Raw genomic sequence first — 21,662 nt, 5'->3', positions numbered from 1 at the left:
AACAAATTAGTCCTTGATGTAATGCCGTATTCATCCCCTGGAGAAACTGACAATTTTTTTAAAAGTTAAGCATTAATCTTAAAACCCTTCAGTAACCTTTATTATTATTATTATTATATATTGGATTTTTGTCAACTTTGTCAAAGTGACTTCATGTATTATAAAATATAAACTTTACACATATACCAAATTTGTCTAATTTGCATAACTTTAAATCTTTTAACTTCTTTTTGCTCAGGTAATGGGTCACTTGTTCTTTTCATGTCAACTTTCAACTACGTGAAAGAGAAGACAGTTGGAGACATGCTGTCTGATTATTTTCATTTCAGATATTTTTTAAATGTCTTGCCTTTTCTCTTTTCTCTCTGTTCTCCTCCCTCCCCTCCTACCAGCTCTCCATTCTTGGTTTTGGTTCATCACTGTGCTCCATTAAAACTGAGGTGACCGACTGTTTTCTAACACCAGCTTATCTCCTTGGTCCATACTGTTGTGGATTTGTATTTCCAGCCTGCTTTGTTGCCGTGCTGTCAGCTTCCTGATATCATGCCTCCATCAGTAATGGATATCAGTTTGTGTGTGTGTGTGTGTGTGTGTGTGTGTGTGTGTGTGTGTGTGTGCGTGTGTGTGTGTGTGTGCGTGCGTGTGTGTGTGTGTGCGTGTGTGTGTGTGTGCGCGTGCGCGTGCATGTGCGTGTGCATGTGTGTCTGATTGTAAATGACGGCTACGAGAATCTTGCATAAGTTGGACGTTTGGCTTGTAGCTGTGCTTGCGTGTCGGAAAGGGTAATGGCTACGTGCATGACTGTAACCAATAGAGCGCCGCTCCTCCACGCTGACTGTTATTGATCATTTGGAGCTGTGACATCAATCCTTTCATCCCTCTTTGCAGCCCAAAAACAAGAATACTTGCTTTTCCTGAGTGTATAATGTGCCATTTCATTTCATTTTGTTGTCTGAATTTCATCAGGAGTAAGAGTGTCTTAATGATGTGATGGGCTAAAGCTTCTGATGCACAATATCAGCACCCAGCTGTGCATCCTCATTAATGACTTTGCCTTGCTGGCCTCGATTTGAGGCTTCCATGTAGTTCTGCATGGAGAAAAAGGATTTAATTATGTGCCCTCAAGGCTTTGGCATTAAAGTAGCCAAATAAATTTGGGGAGAAAGGGCCCCATGACCTATGACCCTTTAGGGTGTTTTCGCATCTGAAAGTCCGGTAGAGTTGGTTCGATTGGGGACCAAAATTGCAACATTTATTACATTTCAGCTGGTGCGGTTTCACATTACACATCAAATGATCCAAATCCTTTGAAGAACTTGTTCAGCCCTTCGCCTGTGGTGGCGCTGCACCAAGAACTACTGAAAGAAATGTCACAGTAACCTCCGAGGAAGACACTGAGCACAACTTCCTTGTTCACAAAATGCACATTCAAACGTCCCCAAATGAACCAGACTTTCAAGACAAATTAACTAGAGTTCAATGAAAGTGGACTAAACGAGGCCGGTGTTCCAGTCAACCATATTTTTCCATCATGCTAGAATTTTGTTCAGAAGATGCTTTGCTAAATCCTGAATCATCATTGTCATTGGCTTCACCTGGTTTGTGATTAACTCTCACATTTAACGATGTTCAACCTCATGCCACTCATCCAGCCGGCTGGGTCTGGGTGTTTTGTAATGACCTGGTACCCCTTCCTCCCTTTTTCTCTTCCCCCTCTGCCTGTAATGGAAGCTTCCGTCAACTCTGCCCATGGAGGACTATGACGTTCGCTCTGCCGCCAGCATCCTGGCCTCGGTGAAGGAGCAGGAGGAGCGTTTTGAGCAGCTAACCCGAGCCCTAGAGGAGGAGCGCCGCAACGTCAACCTGCAGCTCGAACGGGCCAATCTGCCACCCAACCCCACCATCAGTCAGCCACTGGCATGGCAGCAAGTGGTGATGCAGGTAAACGACACCAACAATGGTGGCCAACGCTTCTTCCCCCCCAATGCCTCCCGCGGCTCCGTTTGACTCGTTCAAACCAGCGTTTCGTGCTCATTCGCCGCACCTCCTCCCTTCTTCCATTTGAGCAAGCTCATCTCCTCTCCCTGTTTGCTCGTGGTCATCACTTTTTCATGATTGCAGGGATTCTGTAATCTCTGTTTAATTTCCCGGTGATTTGGGACACTTGTTCCCATTGTCTGAACCCGCTGTCCTGGATGTTGTGCAATAATCTCCTCTGTGGTGACTCATCTTTAAAAAGGGAGCTGATGAGATTCAACCTCTCATTTTGTCTCCCTTCACCTCCCCAATCTTCGCCGTCCCATCTTATCTCCTCTCGCCCACCGGTCTCAGAAGCTGCCTGGTGGTGCTCTGTAGTGGATGTCGCCTTTTTTTCTGACCGCTGAAAACGTTTGAGTGGAACCAGGGCTTGTATCCTCCTTTCAGTCTGTCGTGGCTACAATGCAGCTTACTGCCATCAAGAGGTGAATGTGTGAATGATTAAATGCAAAGAAAGGTGCTTTGGAGTCCTTAGGTTTGCTAATGCGCTATACAAATTAAGGCCAATTACCATTTAGAAATCTAACTGAACAGAAATTGCTTGAAAGCAATCCCTCCCAACAATTTATATTATAAGCAAACTTAAACTCAAACATTGCTAGTTTTTTTTTCCTCTTTTGAAGGACTTGTTCCAACATTATATTGATTTCTTGAAAGAAACCCAGTGGTTGTACAGACATTCTCCCCATCAGCTCGGCAACGTTTTGCCTTTTTAATAAGCAAAGAGAAGAGAGATTCTCTTGTGTGATTTCTATGTGGTTGTGTTCCAGTGCCCTTCACAATTATATTAACATTTTTATGTAATCCTGCTCTTACTTGAGGAGGTCTGGAGACTCTACCAACCGTTAGATGCTTTACTGAATGACTAACAGACATGTTTTAACAGAAAAGTCTCAGCAATGTTGAGCGAGCAAAGATAAATAATAAGGTAGGTTTCTAATGCTTGGTAATGAGTTGGTAATTAGTTGATGAAATATGAACACAAATTGATTCATTTGAACTTAAGTAAAGTATGTTTAGAACTTGTTAGGATCTTACTGGGACATTGTGGTTAGTTGGTGTCAGGGCCTGGAGTCAAGGCCAGTTCTGCTGAGACAGAGGCCAAGACCTTCCAACACCAAGGTTAAATGTTTATAGTTCAACAAATATTTCATGACATTGTTTTTTTGATTGTACACCACAAAATGCAAAATGTAATGGAAAAACGATTAATTATTCAAGCAAAACTACTTTTTAGTACACTGCCATAAATGTCATATTGCGCTAATATTCAAGTTATTAAATGCAGCCACACTAAATGCAATCTCTAAGCTGAATTCATCAGCTTACATTTCATAATGGTTGCATGATAAAAAACAGAAACAAAAAAAAAACAAACAATGAGAGCAATAAAGATGCCAAATCAAGGCATGGAGTCAAAGTCAGTTCTTCTGAGACCAAACCCAAGACCAGGAAGAAGCCCTCCACCACCCCTGGTTAGTTTATCATCATTTTCCATGTCGGCCATCTTTGAATGTTGCGATTCCCTGCAACATCACATAACGCAAGAGACGTGGTATACTGACAAACATCTCTCGACTCTCGCCACTTGTAAATTAGGACGCCAACTTGTGTAATTGGCATCACTGATGAAACTCGTTCTTGCTTCCGTCTGAAATGTCTCGATCAGAAATGAAACTAATTTGAAACCAATTTGGTTGCAAGGCAGGTGGGCGGCGGGTGTCTAGGAGGCAATACGTGCCGTGAGAACCCGTTCTACTCGAAGTACGCACGAGGGGATAAAAAATGCATCAGGTTGTTCCCTTCATCTCTGCTTTCTCCTCGCTCAGCTTTCACCACACACTCTCACACAATCCTGAGGCGGAATGATGGATTAAAGCCGACCGTGGATCGCTAACTGAGGGTTTAGATTCACAACCCCAGTGCCAGACTCAATGAGGTCTAACATTACTTAAAGCTGGGGTCATGGAGGAAAAGGCTGGAGTAAGTCTGATTAGTAAAATGAGATGAAAGTAGACAACTAATGAGCATGATAAGGCACTGATCTAGATAGCACTCCTCTACAGGGCACTGAGCTCTGAAAGGACGAGGCCTAAACATTGCTGGGCAGCGAACACTTTTATCTGAATTTATCATTATTATCAGCTCATTAACACAGGCGGCTGAGTGTGCAGCAAATAAACACGAGCCCAATTATCTTTAGCTCATGTTGGATGGAGGCTTTCAGCATATTGTTACATACTGCATTGAACACAAGACATTTTTTATTTTCATTCTCCTCTATTCTGGATAGTTTCTGTTGAATCATAGTACTACACAGCACTCTAATGATACAAAAGATGATATTGTGATGGTCTGACATTGTCACAGAGTGAGCAGGGATGTATAGCATTTACGTCTTTCAAAAGTATTTTTACAGAGTATTTTGGAGGGATTAAGCGGCAGGTCAACACAAACTACTGTATAATTCCAATGGGAAAGGAGAGTGATAAATGTTTTAAAAATTTGAAAAAGTTTAATGTGAATGTGTTTTCAGTTGTCTTTACTCTGACACCCCAAATTAAAAATCCAATCCAGATCTAACAAAAAAAAAATCAGCGATTCTTTCTGATTCACCATTGTGCATTACTTCCTGTTGGTGTGACCCATGAAATCTTGTTAACCGTAGTTTCTGGTTGTAACATGATGAAATGTGAAAAAACTGAAGGGGCAGTAACAGTTCTACGCAACGTTGTATTTTTGCAGTGCGTCAAGTGGAAATGATGTGTTGCCATCTGATGCTGAATTTGGGTTTCAGAATAAGTTCATTTCATTAGGGAATTAAGAGGTGTCGACAATTTCTCTGTACCAAAGAGTGTGATGGATTTCTGCTCCAGTTTCTAGCAGAGCGCCGATCCTCATTCACCTTGACACAACACTTTATGAATACCCATCGAGGAGGAGAATTACTGTTTATTCTTCACCATTCAAAAAGGATCATCAGGACAATGCTGTCGGAGAGTCCATTAGTGTGTCTGATGAAATTACTTGTGTAGACTCAGTGACATGGAACAATACGCCTTAGAATCTCAATCCATGGACGCCCCCCAACATGTGATCACTCACACACAGAGATCGCGCCCTTTTGTTGCTTAATATGACTCTGCCCGTAGTAATTGATTTTAGCCAGAAGGAGCATTGTGATCAAGGCTTTGAAAGGTCAAGTGTTGACTGGTGACCGTGTTTGGACAAAAGCAGGCAGCACTCAGAAAATGGTGTCTGTTTGGCGCTAGATGAGAAGGTGACCTCAATCCACACGCTGGACTGCTTATCTATCCGCCTGTGGCTGCTGCCCAGGACATACAAAGATACTATCTTGAGATTCATGGAAAAGAAAACGTGGGGATAATTTGTCGCTTCACGGGTGTCATAAAATGTAGATGCCTTGGTCTCTGAGGGTCTGTTTAATGGGCTGCTGGTAGAGGCGCATTGTACCCTCGGTCGAATGTTATGAGAAGTTTTCAAAGGTTCTGAGCTTTACAGAGTGGGAACAGTGCAGCCTTTGATCTGTGCTGAAGATGTACAAGCCTTGGCTCTGCAATGGCAACCAGCAATCGCTCCAGCCTCCCTCCATCCCTCCACCCACTTCCATCCATACAACAACTCCCCTCCCACCGCAAAGTCCTGTCTAAGAACAATGGATACAAAAGGCTGCGGGTGCTATAGCGACAGAAGATCTGTCCTTCCAATGCCAGGGCCTGGGAGCTGCTGTACCCTCGTAAATCACCTGCCTAACAATGAGCTTTAGGTTTTAGCTGACCCCCTCCCTCTCCCTCAGTCGTCTCCTGTCTTCTCCATCAACAACTTTCTTGCCTCCTATAAACCCCCCTAATCACATTGTTAAGAAAGCGTCCCCTTTGTTTATTGTTGTGTCGCTCACTGTTCCCATATCCCTCCAACAACACTTTCCCCTTGTTATAAAGCAGCCTGTGGAAGTCACACCAACAGTTTCTTGCAGTAAAATAGGCTGCTTATTGCTCTTGGTTGTGTCCAATTATTTCTCACCATAGTTCAAACCTACTACAACGCTTAGGAAGCAGCGTTAAACAATGAAAGACTTGTGTTAGTCTGCTAAGACGGATACACCTGAGAAAAACTAAGCTTTATTGTAGGGTGGTTTGTCTATTAATTCGTTGGTGGACTAGATTCTTCCCTCAGCTCAATAAATTTGTGGTTCTTAAAAGCTCACTTATACATGGTGTAATTTGCAGTGACAGTACCTCCTTGGCCAGGGCTTTTTTAGACTTGAGGAAAAAAATAAACCAGAAAAAGAAACTGCAAAAATTTAGCCAACTTGGCCAAGCCTTATGCCCTATGCTGGAGGCAAAGCTGGTCGATTTTTTTTTTGTTTTGTTTTGTTTTTCAGTACCTAAAGCCATGTTGAGTAGGAAGCCAGTCTGGGCCAAGCAAAAATAAAAAGAAGGAAGTATCACCATAATTATTTAAAGTTGGAACTTTCATGGACTGGATCTGAAGATGCTCCACTCCTACAGTGTTGTCTGCAAAACCCCAGGCAGTTTTTCACCAAAAGCTAAATGAACTGCAGTCACATTAGAAAGTTGTTCATACTTTAGCACTGTAAATGACAAGGCAGCTGAAGAACATCATGTGGTGCTACACATAGCTAAAACAGGTGAACCCCACAACATCAGTGAAACATGGATGAGTTAACATGAAGCAGGTGAGGGGCGTAGTTCTCCCACAGTTTAAAACCCCCCGTCAAAGACAATTTACTTCTTGGCCAATTTGACAAAGCATCCCTTAGGTTGTGCACAAACCCACCAAAACTACACAAAAGCAAAATGGCTGACAATAGCTTACTTCCCATCCCTGATTCAACTTCAGTTCAATTCATTTTATTTCTAAGCCACCAATTTACAACATGTTACTGCAAGGTGCTTCAAAGAACTAAAGTCAGTGATGGAGACAGATTCCAGGTCAAATGAGTACATTTTTGGTTGATCCAAGTTATCAAACGATGTGGTGAAGTTCAGGTTAGTACTTAAATTGGTTAAAGCATTCTATCCGAAGAAGCCCAGCAGATTGGATCAAGTTGTTGACTTGCAGCATTCAGTACACCTGGACTAGCATGTTGGGCAATTGCTTGCCCACTGTCTCTTTACAGCAATCCCTCATATTGAGCATGCACAGAACATCAGTGGGATGGAAATTTTCCCTTTTAACAGGTGGAAACCTCTGGCAAGTGCAACAGGAAAACATAAATTGAAAGAGAAGATGGAAAGAAAGGCTTCGTGTCCTCTTTGTTGTTTATAATCCTCTAAAGAAGCCCAGACACCTTCCTCCATCAAATCAGGTCTTGTCCTAATGCTGGTTTATGTCACAACTGCTTAAACCTATTATAATCTTTCAAAACATTAGCAACAGTATCCAGTAGCTGCATGTTTTTCCTTTACAAGAATCTCTTTCTGCACCAAACTAGACAATCAGTCGTGTTTAACTGGCCCAGGGCATCGCCTCAAGCTAGAACTTACAAACAAAAAGAAAGATTGCTAATGTTTTTAAAGGATGGCTCTGATAGTTTGGGTTTAAACTATAGCACATCTGTTAAAAATAACGCCCTTCTCACTCACAAGACCCCACAAGTGCCATCTGAGGAATGTGACCTGACCCTTTTCAGGATCTCTAAACAAGTCTGGATGCAGAAAACGAAGTCAATTGAAAACAGCCTCACATTTTTGTCGTTGGGCTAGAGGTGTTCTTCAAAGCACTGTATTAATTAGCCCCATGAGTTTAACATACCTGTGTGACATTTTTACTGCGTGAATTACAAGCCTGTAAACGGTGAACAGAATAAGAAACAGAAGCATCAGTCAGGCTTGTTTTGGCTCTAATTTCCACGGGTAAACTTGCACCTACTGAGCAGTAATATCAGATTCTGAGAAAGCAAACAAGACATGTATAAAAAACACACGTTTTTCATTTTACCCCAGTGTTCACTTTGCTAGAGTTCATTTTGGAGCAAATACCACCTTAAATCCAAGTTTCTGGTAAATTCCAGCAGTCATGTTATCCAGGGAGCAGTTCTAATTAGATAATACGGATGGATGTTTGTTTGGAGGCCTGAGGCCAGATTCTTCATTTAAGAAACTTCCAACAGGCAGGTAAACCTACTAATGGAAAACAAAAATCCCCACTAGACCCTCAGCGGAGGCAACCTTGACTCTCTGCTCGATCATTTCTGAGCAGAATTAGCTCGCATTCTTGGCTCTTTTTATTGGTAATAAAAAGGATCCTTTTGGGATTCGCTGCTTTTCGTAAATTATCACATCTCCGCCCGCGTGCAGTAAAGATATCATCAGCTTGCATGCTTTTAGCAGCAGAAGTGTTTATGCAGAAGCAGGGGTCCGCTGTTTGCTTTCACATTGGAGACGCAGAGACCAAAGCACCTCTTGGCTTCGGACTCTTGGGGGGGGGGACTGACCACGTCGAGGTCCGGACTTGTTTTAGGCCAAGGCGCATCTCGACAGCTTGCTAAAAGGCTGTGCATCGCAGAGCCTGGAATTAACTGACCTTTGGTGTTTTATGTAACACCAAAGGTACAAATACCAAAGGTATTGCACGTACATGCAATCTTAAAATCACACAGCTGGTCTTAAGCCGAGCCAGGTTGTAGGGTCTTCTTTATAGATTAGCACATTTTGAAAGAGCAATGTGCTTAAAAAAAACAGCTTCAGATAAGATCTTTGCTGAAAAAACAAGGACCTACAGCACCATGCAGAAATATTCATACCCCATAAACTTTTGCATATTTTCTACATTACAATCACAAGCCTTAACCCACTGAGTTAATCATCTAGCGACCGATCGTCTACACATTGGATGAGTAGTAATGACTTACATCAATGCAAAGTCCTGATTTACACACAGATAATTGTTGTTCATAGGAGACAATGCACATCACATAATATGCCAGAGTTAGCTATAAAAGCTGGGTTTCCTCTGTAGTCCGTACAGATTTGGTCAATTCATAGACCAAGCAAAACGACCTCCTATTAGAATGGTCTAAACTCAGTGAGAAACATGCGAAAATACATAATCTGAAGCTAAAGGAGAGCTTTATTTAAATCAGCATGAATAACTAATTTTATACTTCTTTAACCGTGATATTGCGTTAAAGTGTGGGGGGACAAAACTTATTTTTCTTCATTCGAAGTTATTTGTGCCATACTGATGGATGGAAAGGAATGGAGTTTTATTTTTAATATTAAACAAGTCTTCAGTAGTTATAATAACGGCAATTAATCAAGGATTGATGCATGTAAAAAGTCTTTGACTTGTACAGTACTTACGGGCAGTGACCCTGGTGAATAGCTCATGTAGTGAAAATGTTGAGATTGGACCACCTAGTTTAGTTTAATATCTGTCACTAAGGCTTTTGAATCTCAGCTCAAACTTCTAAAAAAACACACAAAAAAACATATACACAGCTTTTCTAAATATTATACAAGTTTAAGACCAAATACAGTGGACAACCACCTATTCATGGTTAAGTATTGGCAAAAAACGTGCCTATTCTAGGGTCTTTTTTCATTGAGTGTGTGTAAAAGATTTGGAAGAAAACACAGCTAGGGAAGCTGAAATACCTGGGCATGATGCTAATCGACATGATGTTGACTGGTGTTTGCAAAGCAGTCGATCCAGGAGTGCAAAGACTGGAGATGAGGAAGACTGTGGATGTTAGCTTTTTGTGGAAGTGCTTAAGATGGTTTCCACTGTGAGTGTTAATGCATATTGAGATCATTTTGGCAGTTATAGGCAGGTATAGGTGTTTGTAGAGGCAGTCTCAAGTGCTCGGGAATTTCAGCTATATCAAACGTCTGTTGCCCCTAAACCTCTGCATACCAAATTTAACCTATTTATTGGTGGTTTTGGTGGCAGATGTTGGTCCATTAACCATGTATGTAATTTTCCTTTCCTTTTTTTACTGTTTTTTTTTTTACAATCAAAAAGTGAAATTGTGTTCGGCCCACTTTACTCCGAGACCCATGAAACAATCCATTGCCTGTTGAATCTCGACAGGACAGCCTTCAGTGGTGCTCAAATCCGATTCCCAAGGAAGAGTGGCAGTGGGGAAGCAACTGTTGAAATAAAGCCATGAGAAGTTCTGTTTGCAGTTTGACACAAACTATGTGAGGGAAACAACAAACATATGGAAGCGGCGGTATGTTGTGGGGATCCAGGGGATCTGATCACAGTTGATGAGAACATGACGACAGCAGCTAAACACAGGACAGCCGTCTAGCAGAGGCACTCAGCGTGTTAAAGTTAGTGCTTTTACTGCGACTAAATGTGAAAAGGCACAACAGGTATAAAGACACAAATTAGAAGCAGTTTTAAATTCATAGCACAGCTGCTGATTACGAGCAATGAAGGAATAACTTGATTCATTAGAAAAGTCTGATTTAGGCTGAGTTGGAAAGAGGAATTAGTCCGAAAGTCTTGCTGAAACATGGTCTTTAGGGCATAAAACAAATGTTTAACTTGCATAATTTTAACATACCCTTCAGTGGTAATCCATCAAGATTATAGAGACTCCATAACAGCAAGAGGTGTCTAAAATAAATTATGTGTGTGCCATAATGTCAGATAAGCTCCCATTGTGTGTGTTTGTGCCTCACTGCTTATCCTTGTTACGCAAGGGGGGAAAAATCTAATCTTGTTATGGGTGTACGACAAATCTTGATGTGCGAATATATTTTTTGCAACATAAAAACTGAAAACAGAGCCGCCACTGATGTGAAGTGATGGCGTTTAAATAGAGTTTTATCCCCTGAAATTAAGCTAAAATTGCCTTTTCAGAAGACAAAAGCCGCTAATAGATGGGACCGCAATCCTCTGCCATGCTGACGAGCCAGTTTTTTTTCGAGTGGAAAATAAAACATGATGGTAGAAGTCATTAGATAAGGGCTTTCTTTCTTACTTTCTCTCTGACTGTGTCATTGTTAGAATAAGAAGCAGTCAGTCAAAGCAGATAATCTTTCTCTGGAGGCACTCGCAATTGTAAATAATTCTGGTCTTGTGACCTGAACACAGTGCAGTGATTGTTTCAGAGAAAATGGAGCAGCAAAGGCCAGCGTTGTGGTCGCCTTTCCTTTTCAGAACCCTTCTTTGTATTTGGTCGGATATTTTTTTAACCTGATGGTTAGACCTCAACAGCCAGAATAAGCGGTGCCTTCTCGGCAGTGAAAGTGATTTGGAATTAAACTACACTGTCGAGGCCGATTACAATATCCACGTTGTTTTACGTGGTAGCCAGCACAATCTGCTTTTGTTTTTGTTTTTTTGTCCACTGCACATCCTTTTTCCTCTCAAACTTCTTTTCCTCCATCCCTCTGCACATCTGCCATCATTAACGGAAGCGGAAAACGTGATGTTAACAGATGTAGCTTCACTGGAGGTGTCTGGCTGTCAGCTCTCGCCTTGTTGCTGAACATTAACCTTTCTACCATCTGTTTCACACCATACATCTCGACAGCGTACGGCAGACTGCAAAGGCTTTCGTTCCAGCTCCAGCAACATTCATACACCCTTTACTTACTACTTCTGTTACCGGGCAAGACTCAAAATAATATTTTTTTTCCTTCCTGTTCCTGCTCTCTTGCTAATTTCTGGAACAGATTAAATAACGGAAACTGTAAGACCGATCTACTTCAGTCACTCTGTGTATTTAAGCATTCTTTTCAGCTCAATTTAGTGCACTAAAATACAATTAGTGCCTTTGAAAATATTTTTGAGCTTTTTCGTATCTCGCTCTGTCACATTCCAGCCACAAACTCCAATGTATATTAAGGGATTTCCTGTGGTAAACAAACATGAAGTAGATGAAAAGGAAGGTATGAAAGAGGATTGGGCCACTGAAAATAAAAAAAAAGAAGGAAAAAAAAGTCTGCCATTTTTCTCTGAAATCTGAGTTTAATTGACCATATACAAAATAAATCACTTCAATCTGACAGGTTCTTCCAGAAAGTAAGCTCTCCTCCTGCACAAACTCGCATCTCAGCCACTGAAGCTGGTTGCTCCCAGGTGTCCGTCTGCCTTAAAGTCAGATTTCTGAGGACAAAAATCCTAATTCTGAGATTAAAGTCATAATTCAAAGGGAAAACTGGAATGAAGAGAAAAACAATGAGAGAAAAGTCAGAACTCTGAAGAAACTGTGACCTGTCTGAAAGTCTGCCAAGTAGAAACCCATTGTTGGATAAGACCCATAAAAAAAATCCTGATTGCCATAAACCATATAGGGAACACGGCTAACATGTGGGAAGAACGTTGCTTCGGTCAAATGAGCTCAAACTTTACGTAACTTTACGGCCAACATGCTAAGCCCTGCATGTGTCAGATTCCTGTGGCATGGCAGGCTTTTCTAAAGCGTAGGGGGGATGTGGGCCATCTGGATGGTGGCTGAATGGGCCCCATCAGTTATCTCAGGTATAGCAGGTACTCTTCTGTGCTATATGCTGCTGCGCAGAAGTTTCTGGAAATGCTGGGATTGAAAGCTTAGAGTACATTTGGGTGAGAACTGTTTTCTGAGCGATTGGTCTTACTCAGCTGTGGGGAGCTTTCATCCTCAGCTGAGTTCTTTGGCCCTTCCTTAACCAATTCATCTTCATCCTTATCATGTCGGACGTCTTCCTCTCTTCCATCCAGTTGTATACATTTATTCTTTCTGTTGCTCTTACCGTCTGGCAACAGGACGGTGTTAGCAGCACAGGGGTTGCAAGTAATATCACTTACTTATTATGCTTACGTCCACAAAAACAACACAAAGCCCTTTAGGGTGAGTATGTGCTACTCTTCCTGCTGAATGTGTGCTCCTGAAGCAGCTCAGACAGATTATGCTGGGGAGAACGACTTTGGCTCGACGCCTGTCATATCTATCAACCTAGCTACTTCACCTCACTGATAAACAAACACAGTTAGAGAGGCAGTGGCCAATCAACGTCTTACAGACACTGAGTGACGGCAGTATAAGGTGTTTTTCTTTTTAAAGACTTGATACTTGGAGAGAGGTTGATCTTCTATCCAAACTCGAAATGTACAAGCAAAGCAACAAAAGAAACATATTGCATGCATGAGAAAATATGAAAAAATACTGGGCTTATAAATATTTTTGCAAGGATATACATAAGGATGCACATTCGTATGTTGCCCGTAAGAAGAAAAGGACTCGTACATGAGGTTACATGATGGGTTTCTCACCCCGTTCTTTACACTTGTACATAAAGAGCTGAGGATTCGTGTGACTTAACATAGTGTGTATGCTTTCAGTGTCTTCTCTCCGCCCCTTCATATAGTGAAAATTCAGGCTGTGTTGACAAAAGCTTCCTGGAGGAAAGATGAGACCAAACAAGCCTGTGATTTAAGCCTGTGCTCTAAAAGAGAACAGAGATCATCAAAAGAATCACAACAATGTAAAACACGTTGATATCAAGAGAAATAATATGTAAATATTTTAGCTCTTAAGAGTCCTCCATAAACTATTAAGGATGTTTTAGCTTCATTTGTTGGAGGCCCTGTGGATCGCAATCACAGCTTTCTGCTGACTGATTGCAGAACAATCAGTCAGCAACTTTGAAGCGTTCTTTTGAAACGTTCCTTTATGTAATTTGAGTTTTCAGATGATGAATCCTGGTGACTCTGTTGACCCATTGACTTTTCTGCTTGTAAGTTGAGGGCCATATCTCTGCTTTTTGGAATGTAGCAGGGATTTAATAGTTAAATATCACTCCACCAAAAACTATGTGCATTATCTTTGGTTTCAAACCCTTAATTCATTACATGGTAGCATCAGTCACCTTCAAAAGACATCGAGTTAGTTCAGATAGGTCCGCCTCATAACAAAATGCAACATAATCTTGGTGTGCACGTGGTGCTGCGTAGAGGAGCTTTTACAACAAAGACACAGAGACTTCCCTCACAACTCAGGAAAAAGGTTCTGTGAAGTCATAGATTAGACTTGTATTGTAAAAGTAAAAGCCTCAAAAACGGAAGGAAAGAAGGATGGATGCCACAGGAAAGGTCAATGGAACTGTAGCAGGAAATGGTCTGTCCATACGACAATCTACAGATCTAGTCTTCAGGTCACAACAAATGGCTTAGAAAACCAACCAACACCACTAAAAACACAGTAAAATATATTTGTAGTACAAACGTCTACCAGCCACGTAGTTCAAAGAACTATACAAAGAGCCCAGTGTCTACATATGAAAAAATAATAGACTGCAAAACCCAACATTTAGAAAAGGAGATGGGCATTTCTAAAGTACACATGTGCAGATTAGGGAATCCACAGAGCAACGCCGCTCCTTGCATCTGTTCTCACCAGTATTGCCCTGGGCACTTAATGGATTTTTAAACAGAGTTATGAAAATCACTCTGTGTTTAAGTGGCGCAAATGGAAAGTGATACTGCAAATCACATAAAAGAAAGGACTTTAGCTAGGGCTACGAGGGTTGCTTTATTAAAATGCTCCTCTGCTGTACCCTTGGTCGAATTCCTGTTGCTGTTGTTGAAAGCAAAGAGATCTAAATGTAATGGTGCATGGTGAGCCGGGGCTTTCATTAGGAAGAAATGAAGCAGTAACATCCTGGGACCTAAAACAGTGCTGCCAAGCTCGTGGAATGTGAAACCTCAGCCGTTTCCCCCCCCCTCCTCTGTTTGCCATTTTCTCTGTTTTCGTCTTAGACCAGTCATCCTTTTTGCTCGCTCTCCTGTCTTTTCAACCGTCCCCTCAGAGTTGTCTTTAGTTAAGCTTCCATCGGCATTATTAGATTAACATTCCTGCTCGGTCTCGGTCACAGGCGCAGTTATTTGAATGTGAATTCTTTCACGTACATCCGAGCCCTCCCTTATATCAAGTGCAGCGAGAAGAGCGTCTCAAAGAGGTGTTGAGAAAAGGAGCTGTGTGTGTGTGGAGGGTGTAAAAATTTGCAGAGTAGCTCGTGGGATGCCTTCGATTCAATAGGGGCAACTTTTGTTTTGTGTGCGAGCCCCAGTCTCTCCCCCCCTCTTCTTTTTTTTCTCCTCTCTCTCTGTTTGTGCCAACAAGGGGGAAGGGTTGGAGGTCTGACAGATGGAGGCAACTGGAGAGCAAGAGTGGGAGCTGGTCCCACCCCACTTGATGCCAGAGATAGAGGGGAAAGACATTTATCCAATCAGAGAGTGCTGCTACATTCCCATTCTCTGGGAGTTCTCTGTTCTCCCAACCTAAGAGGTGTTTCTTCCTTTCATGCCCAACTGTCCGGGTCCAGCTCCAGCCCGTTTTTGTTGGAAAAGGAAAGGCTCTTATACGCTGCCTTCGGTGTCTCATCAATTCACACATGAATAAAACATCTCTGTCAAATGAGAAATCCCTGTTCTTCCTCAGCTCTGTCTGACCTGCCACAGACAGAATTACACTGGAGAGCAAGGAGATTTTTCTTTCAAAATAAAAGTATTTAGTTGAAAGACTTTTGGTGTTGCCTGAAAGACGCAGCAGAAATGTTTATTAAAGCAAAAATGCATAGGGTAAATTCATGTAATGCACTAATATTTAGGAATTAAATATCACACATATTATGTAGAGCGTTCTCGTAAGCTGTATGTTTCTAGTGTTATAGTACACCAACTATTTTTGCAGATTTTGATGCTCTGATCTGTAACAGACCTTTATTTGTAAATGCTTGCAATTTCGCCTGTTTATAAAATCTAGCTATACTAGTTTTATACTTATAAAAAATATTTGAGTATTATAAATCAATTAAAAATCTATTTTAGTATATTTATATTAAGGTAAAGTTAATTTAAAAGCACACGTCAGATTAGTGACTACAACACTTGCATTGTTTTAATTGAAAAAAGGGTGGAATTACACTGTGTATGAGTTTTGAATTATTATATGTATAATTTTTTTTGTTGCAGTAAAAAAAAACATTAATACTGGTCTTTTAAGTATTTTTGCTGGTCCTTAACACAGTAATTAAGAAAACATAGGGAACAATTTTTGAATTATGCAAAAATAGTAAGTGATTCTTGTCCTCAAAGAATCCATTACTTTGAGAAGTTTTGCTATAAACCATTTCATTAGCATAAATTATGTGGGTCTATTTCAACTCAGACCCAAGGATTTTGTTTCAAAATCAAAATTTGCTTTCTATATTTTTTGATTTTTGATTTTTTTTTAGCTTTCACTAGGTGATTCCCAAATATTATGCTTAAACTTTTTTCAAAGGAGAGACATAAGAGTCAAATCATGTCTTTGGTTTTTCCCTTTCCAAAATATTCAGACGCTTGAGGTACAAAATGTCAAAAGCACTATTGAACTTTATGTGTTGCCCTGCGACAGACTGGCGACCTGTCCAGGGTGTACCCCGCCTCTCACCCGAAACGTTAGCTGGAGATGGGCACCAGCAACCCTCCCGACCCCACTGAGGGACAAGGGTGCAAGAAAATGGATGGATGGATACATAGCCATCCATCCATTTGGATGGAAAATTGGAAAAAAAAAGAAAAGAAAATTAATTCTCGTACTATGCTGATCGTTTATTTATGCCTCCTGTTCTAGGTTAGGCACATCATATTCGCAAAGTTCTCGGTCATAAACCCGCGTCGTACTTTTATTTTGAAAGAGCACCGCCTCACTTCCTGTGCCTGTGCAGCTAACAGCGGGCTGCTTCACGCAGCTGAGCAGAGGATGGCTGCCTGCGTCTGAGCTGCTGCCTCTGCGCTCACAGAGGGAAAACTCAGCGTAAATAAACAAGAAAAACGTGACGAGTCGGAGAAGAGAAGAGAGGAGGGAGAGGAGAACTTTTTCGAGAGGAGGACATATTTCTCACGCTGTTTCCCTGGAGGTTTTTATTTTATATCTTTTCATTGAAAGACACCTTTAAAAAAAAGCCGAACGGGGGATTTTGGACCATGCCCGCTGAAGTAAAACAGGTTAGTGTTACTGTGTCTGCCGCTCTCATTGTACCTTCAGCCTAATTGTTTTCCTTCTAATTGTTTAGACTGTACAGGGGCTGCTCACGTTTTTATCCTCCAGTCTCCAAGTTCCCATTATTATTTATTTTTTCATGCGTTTCCCCCTCCTCACACACCACCACAGCTGAGAGATAATGAAATTTGCGGATGTCTTACAGGGGTAGCAGCATGCATAGTGCAATGCTTGGACTCGTATAGAGCGACTGAGCATGCATTCATAACATACATATGTGTGCGCTGGTCTTTTTATAATAAACTGTTTGCTTGGATAATTCTATAAATAGCCATCCCCATACATGTTTAGTAGCAGTGTGTGTGATTACTGTGAGTTATGGGTGCCCTGACATCTTCAGAGGCTCAAATGTGTCATTGGCTCCTATAGAAGGATGGGGGCATGCCGTGAAAAATAGTTTCTGCAAGGCTCTGAATGAGCCCAGCTTGGGATTTATTGCTCATAGACTGTTGTACCAAACGTGTGAGAACTCTTTTTGTCTCTCACTTGCACAGATACCACAGGAATTTGCTTTTTTTTTCTTTCTTCTTCTTCTTGCCACAGTGAGTTTGTTACCATGTCTGTGTGTGGGTGTGTGCATACCAGGGCATGATGTGCATACATCACTGGAAGCAGTTTCCTCTGTTTGAAGAGCATCCACAAGGCTGCCTACACCATCTCACTCTTCTCTTTTGCCGCCAAGCTTGGCAGCGCTCAGCGAAGTCAACTCTGAAGTAAAAGAAAGAAGAAATGGAGAGAGGGAGAGAAACTATGATTGAATAAGGTCAAGTTGTCATACGGGGTGAGAGGGGTGGAGATGCTGAGCTCCTGTTTGACAGATAAAAACATTCTGTCAGCTTGCCACATTGCACTGATAATGACTCTTTAACAGATGCTTCTGTGGTTGAGTGTTACCTGATGGCTGGAGGATAAGCTGACCTTTTCTCACCCGCGAACTCTTTGTTCTTTTTCGCCTCCAGGGCATTTTGATAAGTTTCAAGGCCGGGCTCGAGTGTGCGCAGAATGAACTGAAGGTGTGGGAAAAGGTGGGCTGTGTTGGGACACAGGCTCGGATCATATGAATGAGACCAGAAGCATGTCAGTAAGCTGAGACTGCGTTCTCTTCAGCTGCGTCCTGGAGCAGGTCGGGTCCGGCTGTGTCCGTGACCCTCCACTCCCAAAGACTCGGATTGTATTCATGCTTCTGGCCCAGAGCAGCTTTGAGATGTGACCTTTTCAACTCCAATGTACATTCTTCAGCTGGACCAGAACTGCAGTCCAAAGTCTCTTGGAAAGGCCTCAATACTCTTTGTACTTTTTCCTCTTTTTCACATTACAGACCCACAATTTTACGTGTTGTAGTTTTTTTTTTGACTTGAAAAACATGTGAAACTACTGCATTATTGTGAATTGAAAAAAATGTATATTTGTTTTATGAATATACATTTGAAAAGTGTAGGTATCATCCCCAGAGTCAACGTGTCTCCAGCAGCATCTGGAGACTGAACATTTTTGGCCAGTCAAACCATCAGATTGGATGATCAGCATGCAATCTAAAACAAAATTATACCTGTTTTTAGGCATTTCTGAGCTCCACAATAATAACAAATATCTAACAAATAATTTCAGTCTATTTCGGTGATAGATTGGAGGTCTACAGCTGTGATGACATGCATACAGAATTTCCACCCACAAAACCAGCTGCAAGTAGCTCACATTCATAAATCCTTGGAACACCCTCTAGAGACAATTATAGCTGCCTATTTTTATAGTTCAAAACACCAAAAATACCATCATATCCATCATTTCTCACAGTGGAAACAGTTTTAGCGCTACCACAGAAGCTAATTTTATCAATCTTCTTTATCTCCATTCTTTTGGGTATAGCCAACTCGCATCAAGGACAATAAATGGCACTCCTGAATTTTCTGCTTTACAGATGCCAGCCAATAGTAGTTGTAATAGTAGTAATCAAGTTGTTTCAGTTGTTTCCTTTTCTTATCAATATTTCTGAAAAGATCCATGAAGGTTCAGATTTTCCACAAATCATTTGGAATCAAGATCCACATAAAGCACCGCGAATAAGTGAATTCACAAATACTAATGTGCAAATAGGAGGGAGTCTGCTGTACTCCTAAACTGCAAGGAATTTCAAATGTAATCAAGTGAATATTTGTTGACTCTTTTATTGAATCAACAAAAAAACTACAGAAGTATTTTTGGTGTTTGTTAAATGCGCCACTTGGATATTCCCGTTGTGGAGGATGTGTTCAGGGTGATGGGAATCTGTCACACTTCCTGTGTCTCCTACATGGCTTGTGGAACATCTGGACTTCGTACGGCTGTCTTTCGTTTCTTCTGGCCACTTTTCCATGAAGGAACAGATTTGTGGAGTCCAACAACATTTATACTGGAATTCAACTACACGCTGATTGACTCTATGTACTAATTCAGTTACTTCCCAAAATTATTTTTTGTGTAAGAAGATATGTATGATTTTCCTTCCATCATACAGCTATGCACTTCTTAGCTGTGGTCCATCACCCCAAATTCCCAATAAAACACATTGATGTTTACAGTTGCAAGAGTTCAGGGGGTTTTAATATGTCTGCAAAACCCTATAAATGTCCCAAGATGCGTCAAACTCAACGTCCACATTGTTGTTTTGGGTGTCGTTCCCCTTCATGGAACTGGAGCTGAGCTCATTTGGATTCCTTCCGGTTGGTCCCTTTATAGCGGTGATGCGCTGTACTACCCCCTCAAGATTTCCAGCCTCTAAATCAGTCGTTATCATCAGAGGAATATTGACAGCAAGGGAAATGAGACAAATACCGCTCTGCCTTGACCTTGTCTTAATGCTGCTGCGGAGCTTACAGTAAATTAGTTTTAGCCTGCTGAAGATTACTGGATAGCCCACAATAAGTGGGGGAACCAGTGCTAGGCTGAGTTAAAAATAAAGTGGCCTTTATTTGAGAGCTGTGCCGGTAGGGTAGGGCCCCGGATCCTCTGAATTCAGCTGCAGAGGCTCAAGTTCATAAAAAATAGAAGAACAGATTTGTCGCGAAGAGATGGTGGGGGGAGGAAAACATTATGAATAATCCAGAAGTCGTCATCTTGCCAAGGCCTTTGCAAAACCTGACTTTACTTTCTCTCCGCAAGCAAGAAGGACCCGTCTGAATAACAAAATAATTCATCTGTGATTCAGCCAAAGACCAAAGGAGGTCTTGTCTACAGGCGGCGGGGTATTGCCAGATTCCTGACAGCAAGCAGAGAGTTTTAGATGCAGCCACTGAGCGTTCTACCCCGTCTCTCAGACGCTTTTTGATTTCTTACCGAAATTAAAAAGCTGTCACACGCTTCTTTCTGCGGGGGTGTTTTTGCATGACAGCTCAAAGGTCCCCGCCTGTCTTTTTCCACTCCTTTCCTAGGGCCCCTTGTGTGACTGAAGAAGACGATGCACGAATCAATATTTGAAGACATGTAGAGCATGAGGAGTGCTGCCGTTCTGGGATTGGGAGGTCACACAAGAATGATGCCATTGACCGGAAACGTATGAGGGGCTCAATGGCGGCAGAGAGTCCATTATTGCACTGGGGGCTGGGTAGGTGATGGGGGTCTGCAGGAGCTGTGGTTGCTGTGGTCTTTTGGAGGCAAGAATGTTTTGATCATATGGTGCTGCAAGGCCCGGTGACTGGTTATACCAGATGGCATGGCACCCCGTCATACAGCCTTTTTATGCTTCCCATGTTTCCCATACCGTGGCTTGACGTGTCACAGTATCTCCCACCACGCCCTTCATGCACACCACATACCGCTTTTGATGTTTATTTACTTAATTTACTAGGAGCAAGCTGACACCATCTACATAGATTCTCAGGAGGACCACCTGCCATCAATGCCCATACATCAGCAGCATGTTACACAATAAGGGATTTTCAAGATTTCTGAATTATTTTTGGGCAAACTTAGAATTCCAGTTGTTTGTTTTTCACAAATAACTGTTGTAAATAAGCTGTTGTCACCCGTCTGACAACGGGGAGTATGTACCCCAAGATTGACTAACGCTGGTTGTCTCAATCTAAGGGAGTGCTAATGCAAAGAAGGAGCAATAAAAGTGAAAAATTATTTCAAAAATGGTGTAAAAAGTTTTATAAGCCTTAAACTGTGATTTTGAGAACTCAAGTTCAGTGTAGAAATATCCAGTTCAGGTTGGATTTTGTGGTACATCAGAATTTAAGACTTTTCCCAGTTTTTGGAAACTTTAGCTAGGATCCAACCGACTAATACAGTGCAGATCCAAATCCTAATGTTTATAGCGACTAGAACTGACAACGATGATCAAATCCCTTTGGAAATGACTGTCACCCCTTTTAGCACTGATGGGAAGAGCTAGATGTGTTGGAGGCTAATGGTTAGCCAGGCGCTGTACAGTTCTTCTAAATTGTTTGCACATTCTCTTTTTCTGCCGAGTACCCAGGCTTAGAAATTTAGAAAATTCTTCTTATCGTTCAAACCTTACGGCCAGTCAGAGCTTTAGAGAGGCACAGCAAAAGCTCATGAGGTGGATTAGCACTGCTAGCCAACAACTGATGGTGTTATATAGGACATGTTACTGTGA

At 41.6% G+C, this 21,662-nt stretch overlaps 2 protein-coding genes across 10 annotated transcripts in view; one reads left to right on the top strand and one right to left on the bottom strand.

The window, feature by feature from the left end:
- The window catches only part of arvcfb (ARVCF delta catenin family member b), a 153,195-nt gene that overhangs the window by 5,574 nt on the left and 125,959 nt on the right, over nt 1-21,662 (top strand). For 6 of the 9 annotated variants that reach the window (XM_008417640.2, XM_008417639.2, XM_008417641.2 and 3 more), the window contains exons 2-3: nt 393-440; nt 1,732-1,941. The exons of 1 other annotated variant lie outside the window; for it this stretch is intronic. In XM_008417640.2, coding sequence (XP_008415862.1) covers nt 1,750-1,941 — 192 coding nt within the window. In that variant the 5' untranslated portion in view covers nt 393-440; nt 1,732-1,749. Of the gene's footprint in view, nt 1-392; nt 441-1,731; nt 1,942-16,744; nt 17,011-21,662 lie in introns of those variants that run through there. 2 more of the 9 variants (XM_017306596.1, XM_008417643.2) reach the window with 2 other exon arrangements.
- The window catches only part of galnt9 (polypeptide N-acetylgalactosaminyltransferase 9), a 1,026,805-nt gene that overhangs the window by 964,780 nt on the left and 40,363 nt on the right, over nt 1-21,662 (bottom strand). The gene's annotated exons all lie outside the window — the stretch shown is intronic.

The sequence above is a fragment of the Poecilia reticulata genome, linkage group LG9 (genome assembly GCF_000633615.1).
Source record: "Poecilia reticulata strain Guanapo linkage group LG9, Guppy_female_1.0+MT, whole genome shotgun sequence".
NCBI lineage: Eukaryota > Metazoa > Chordata > Actinopteri > Cyprinodontiformes > Poeciliidae > Poecilia > Poecilia reticulata.
Note: the sequence above shows the minus strand (reverse complement) of the source record. Positions and strands in the feature narration are given on the sequence as shown.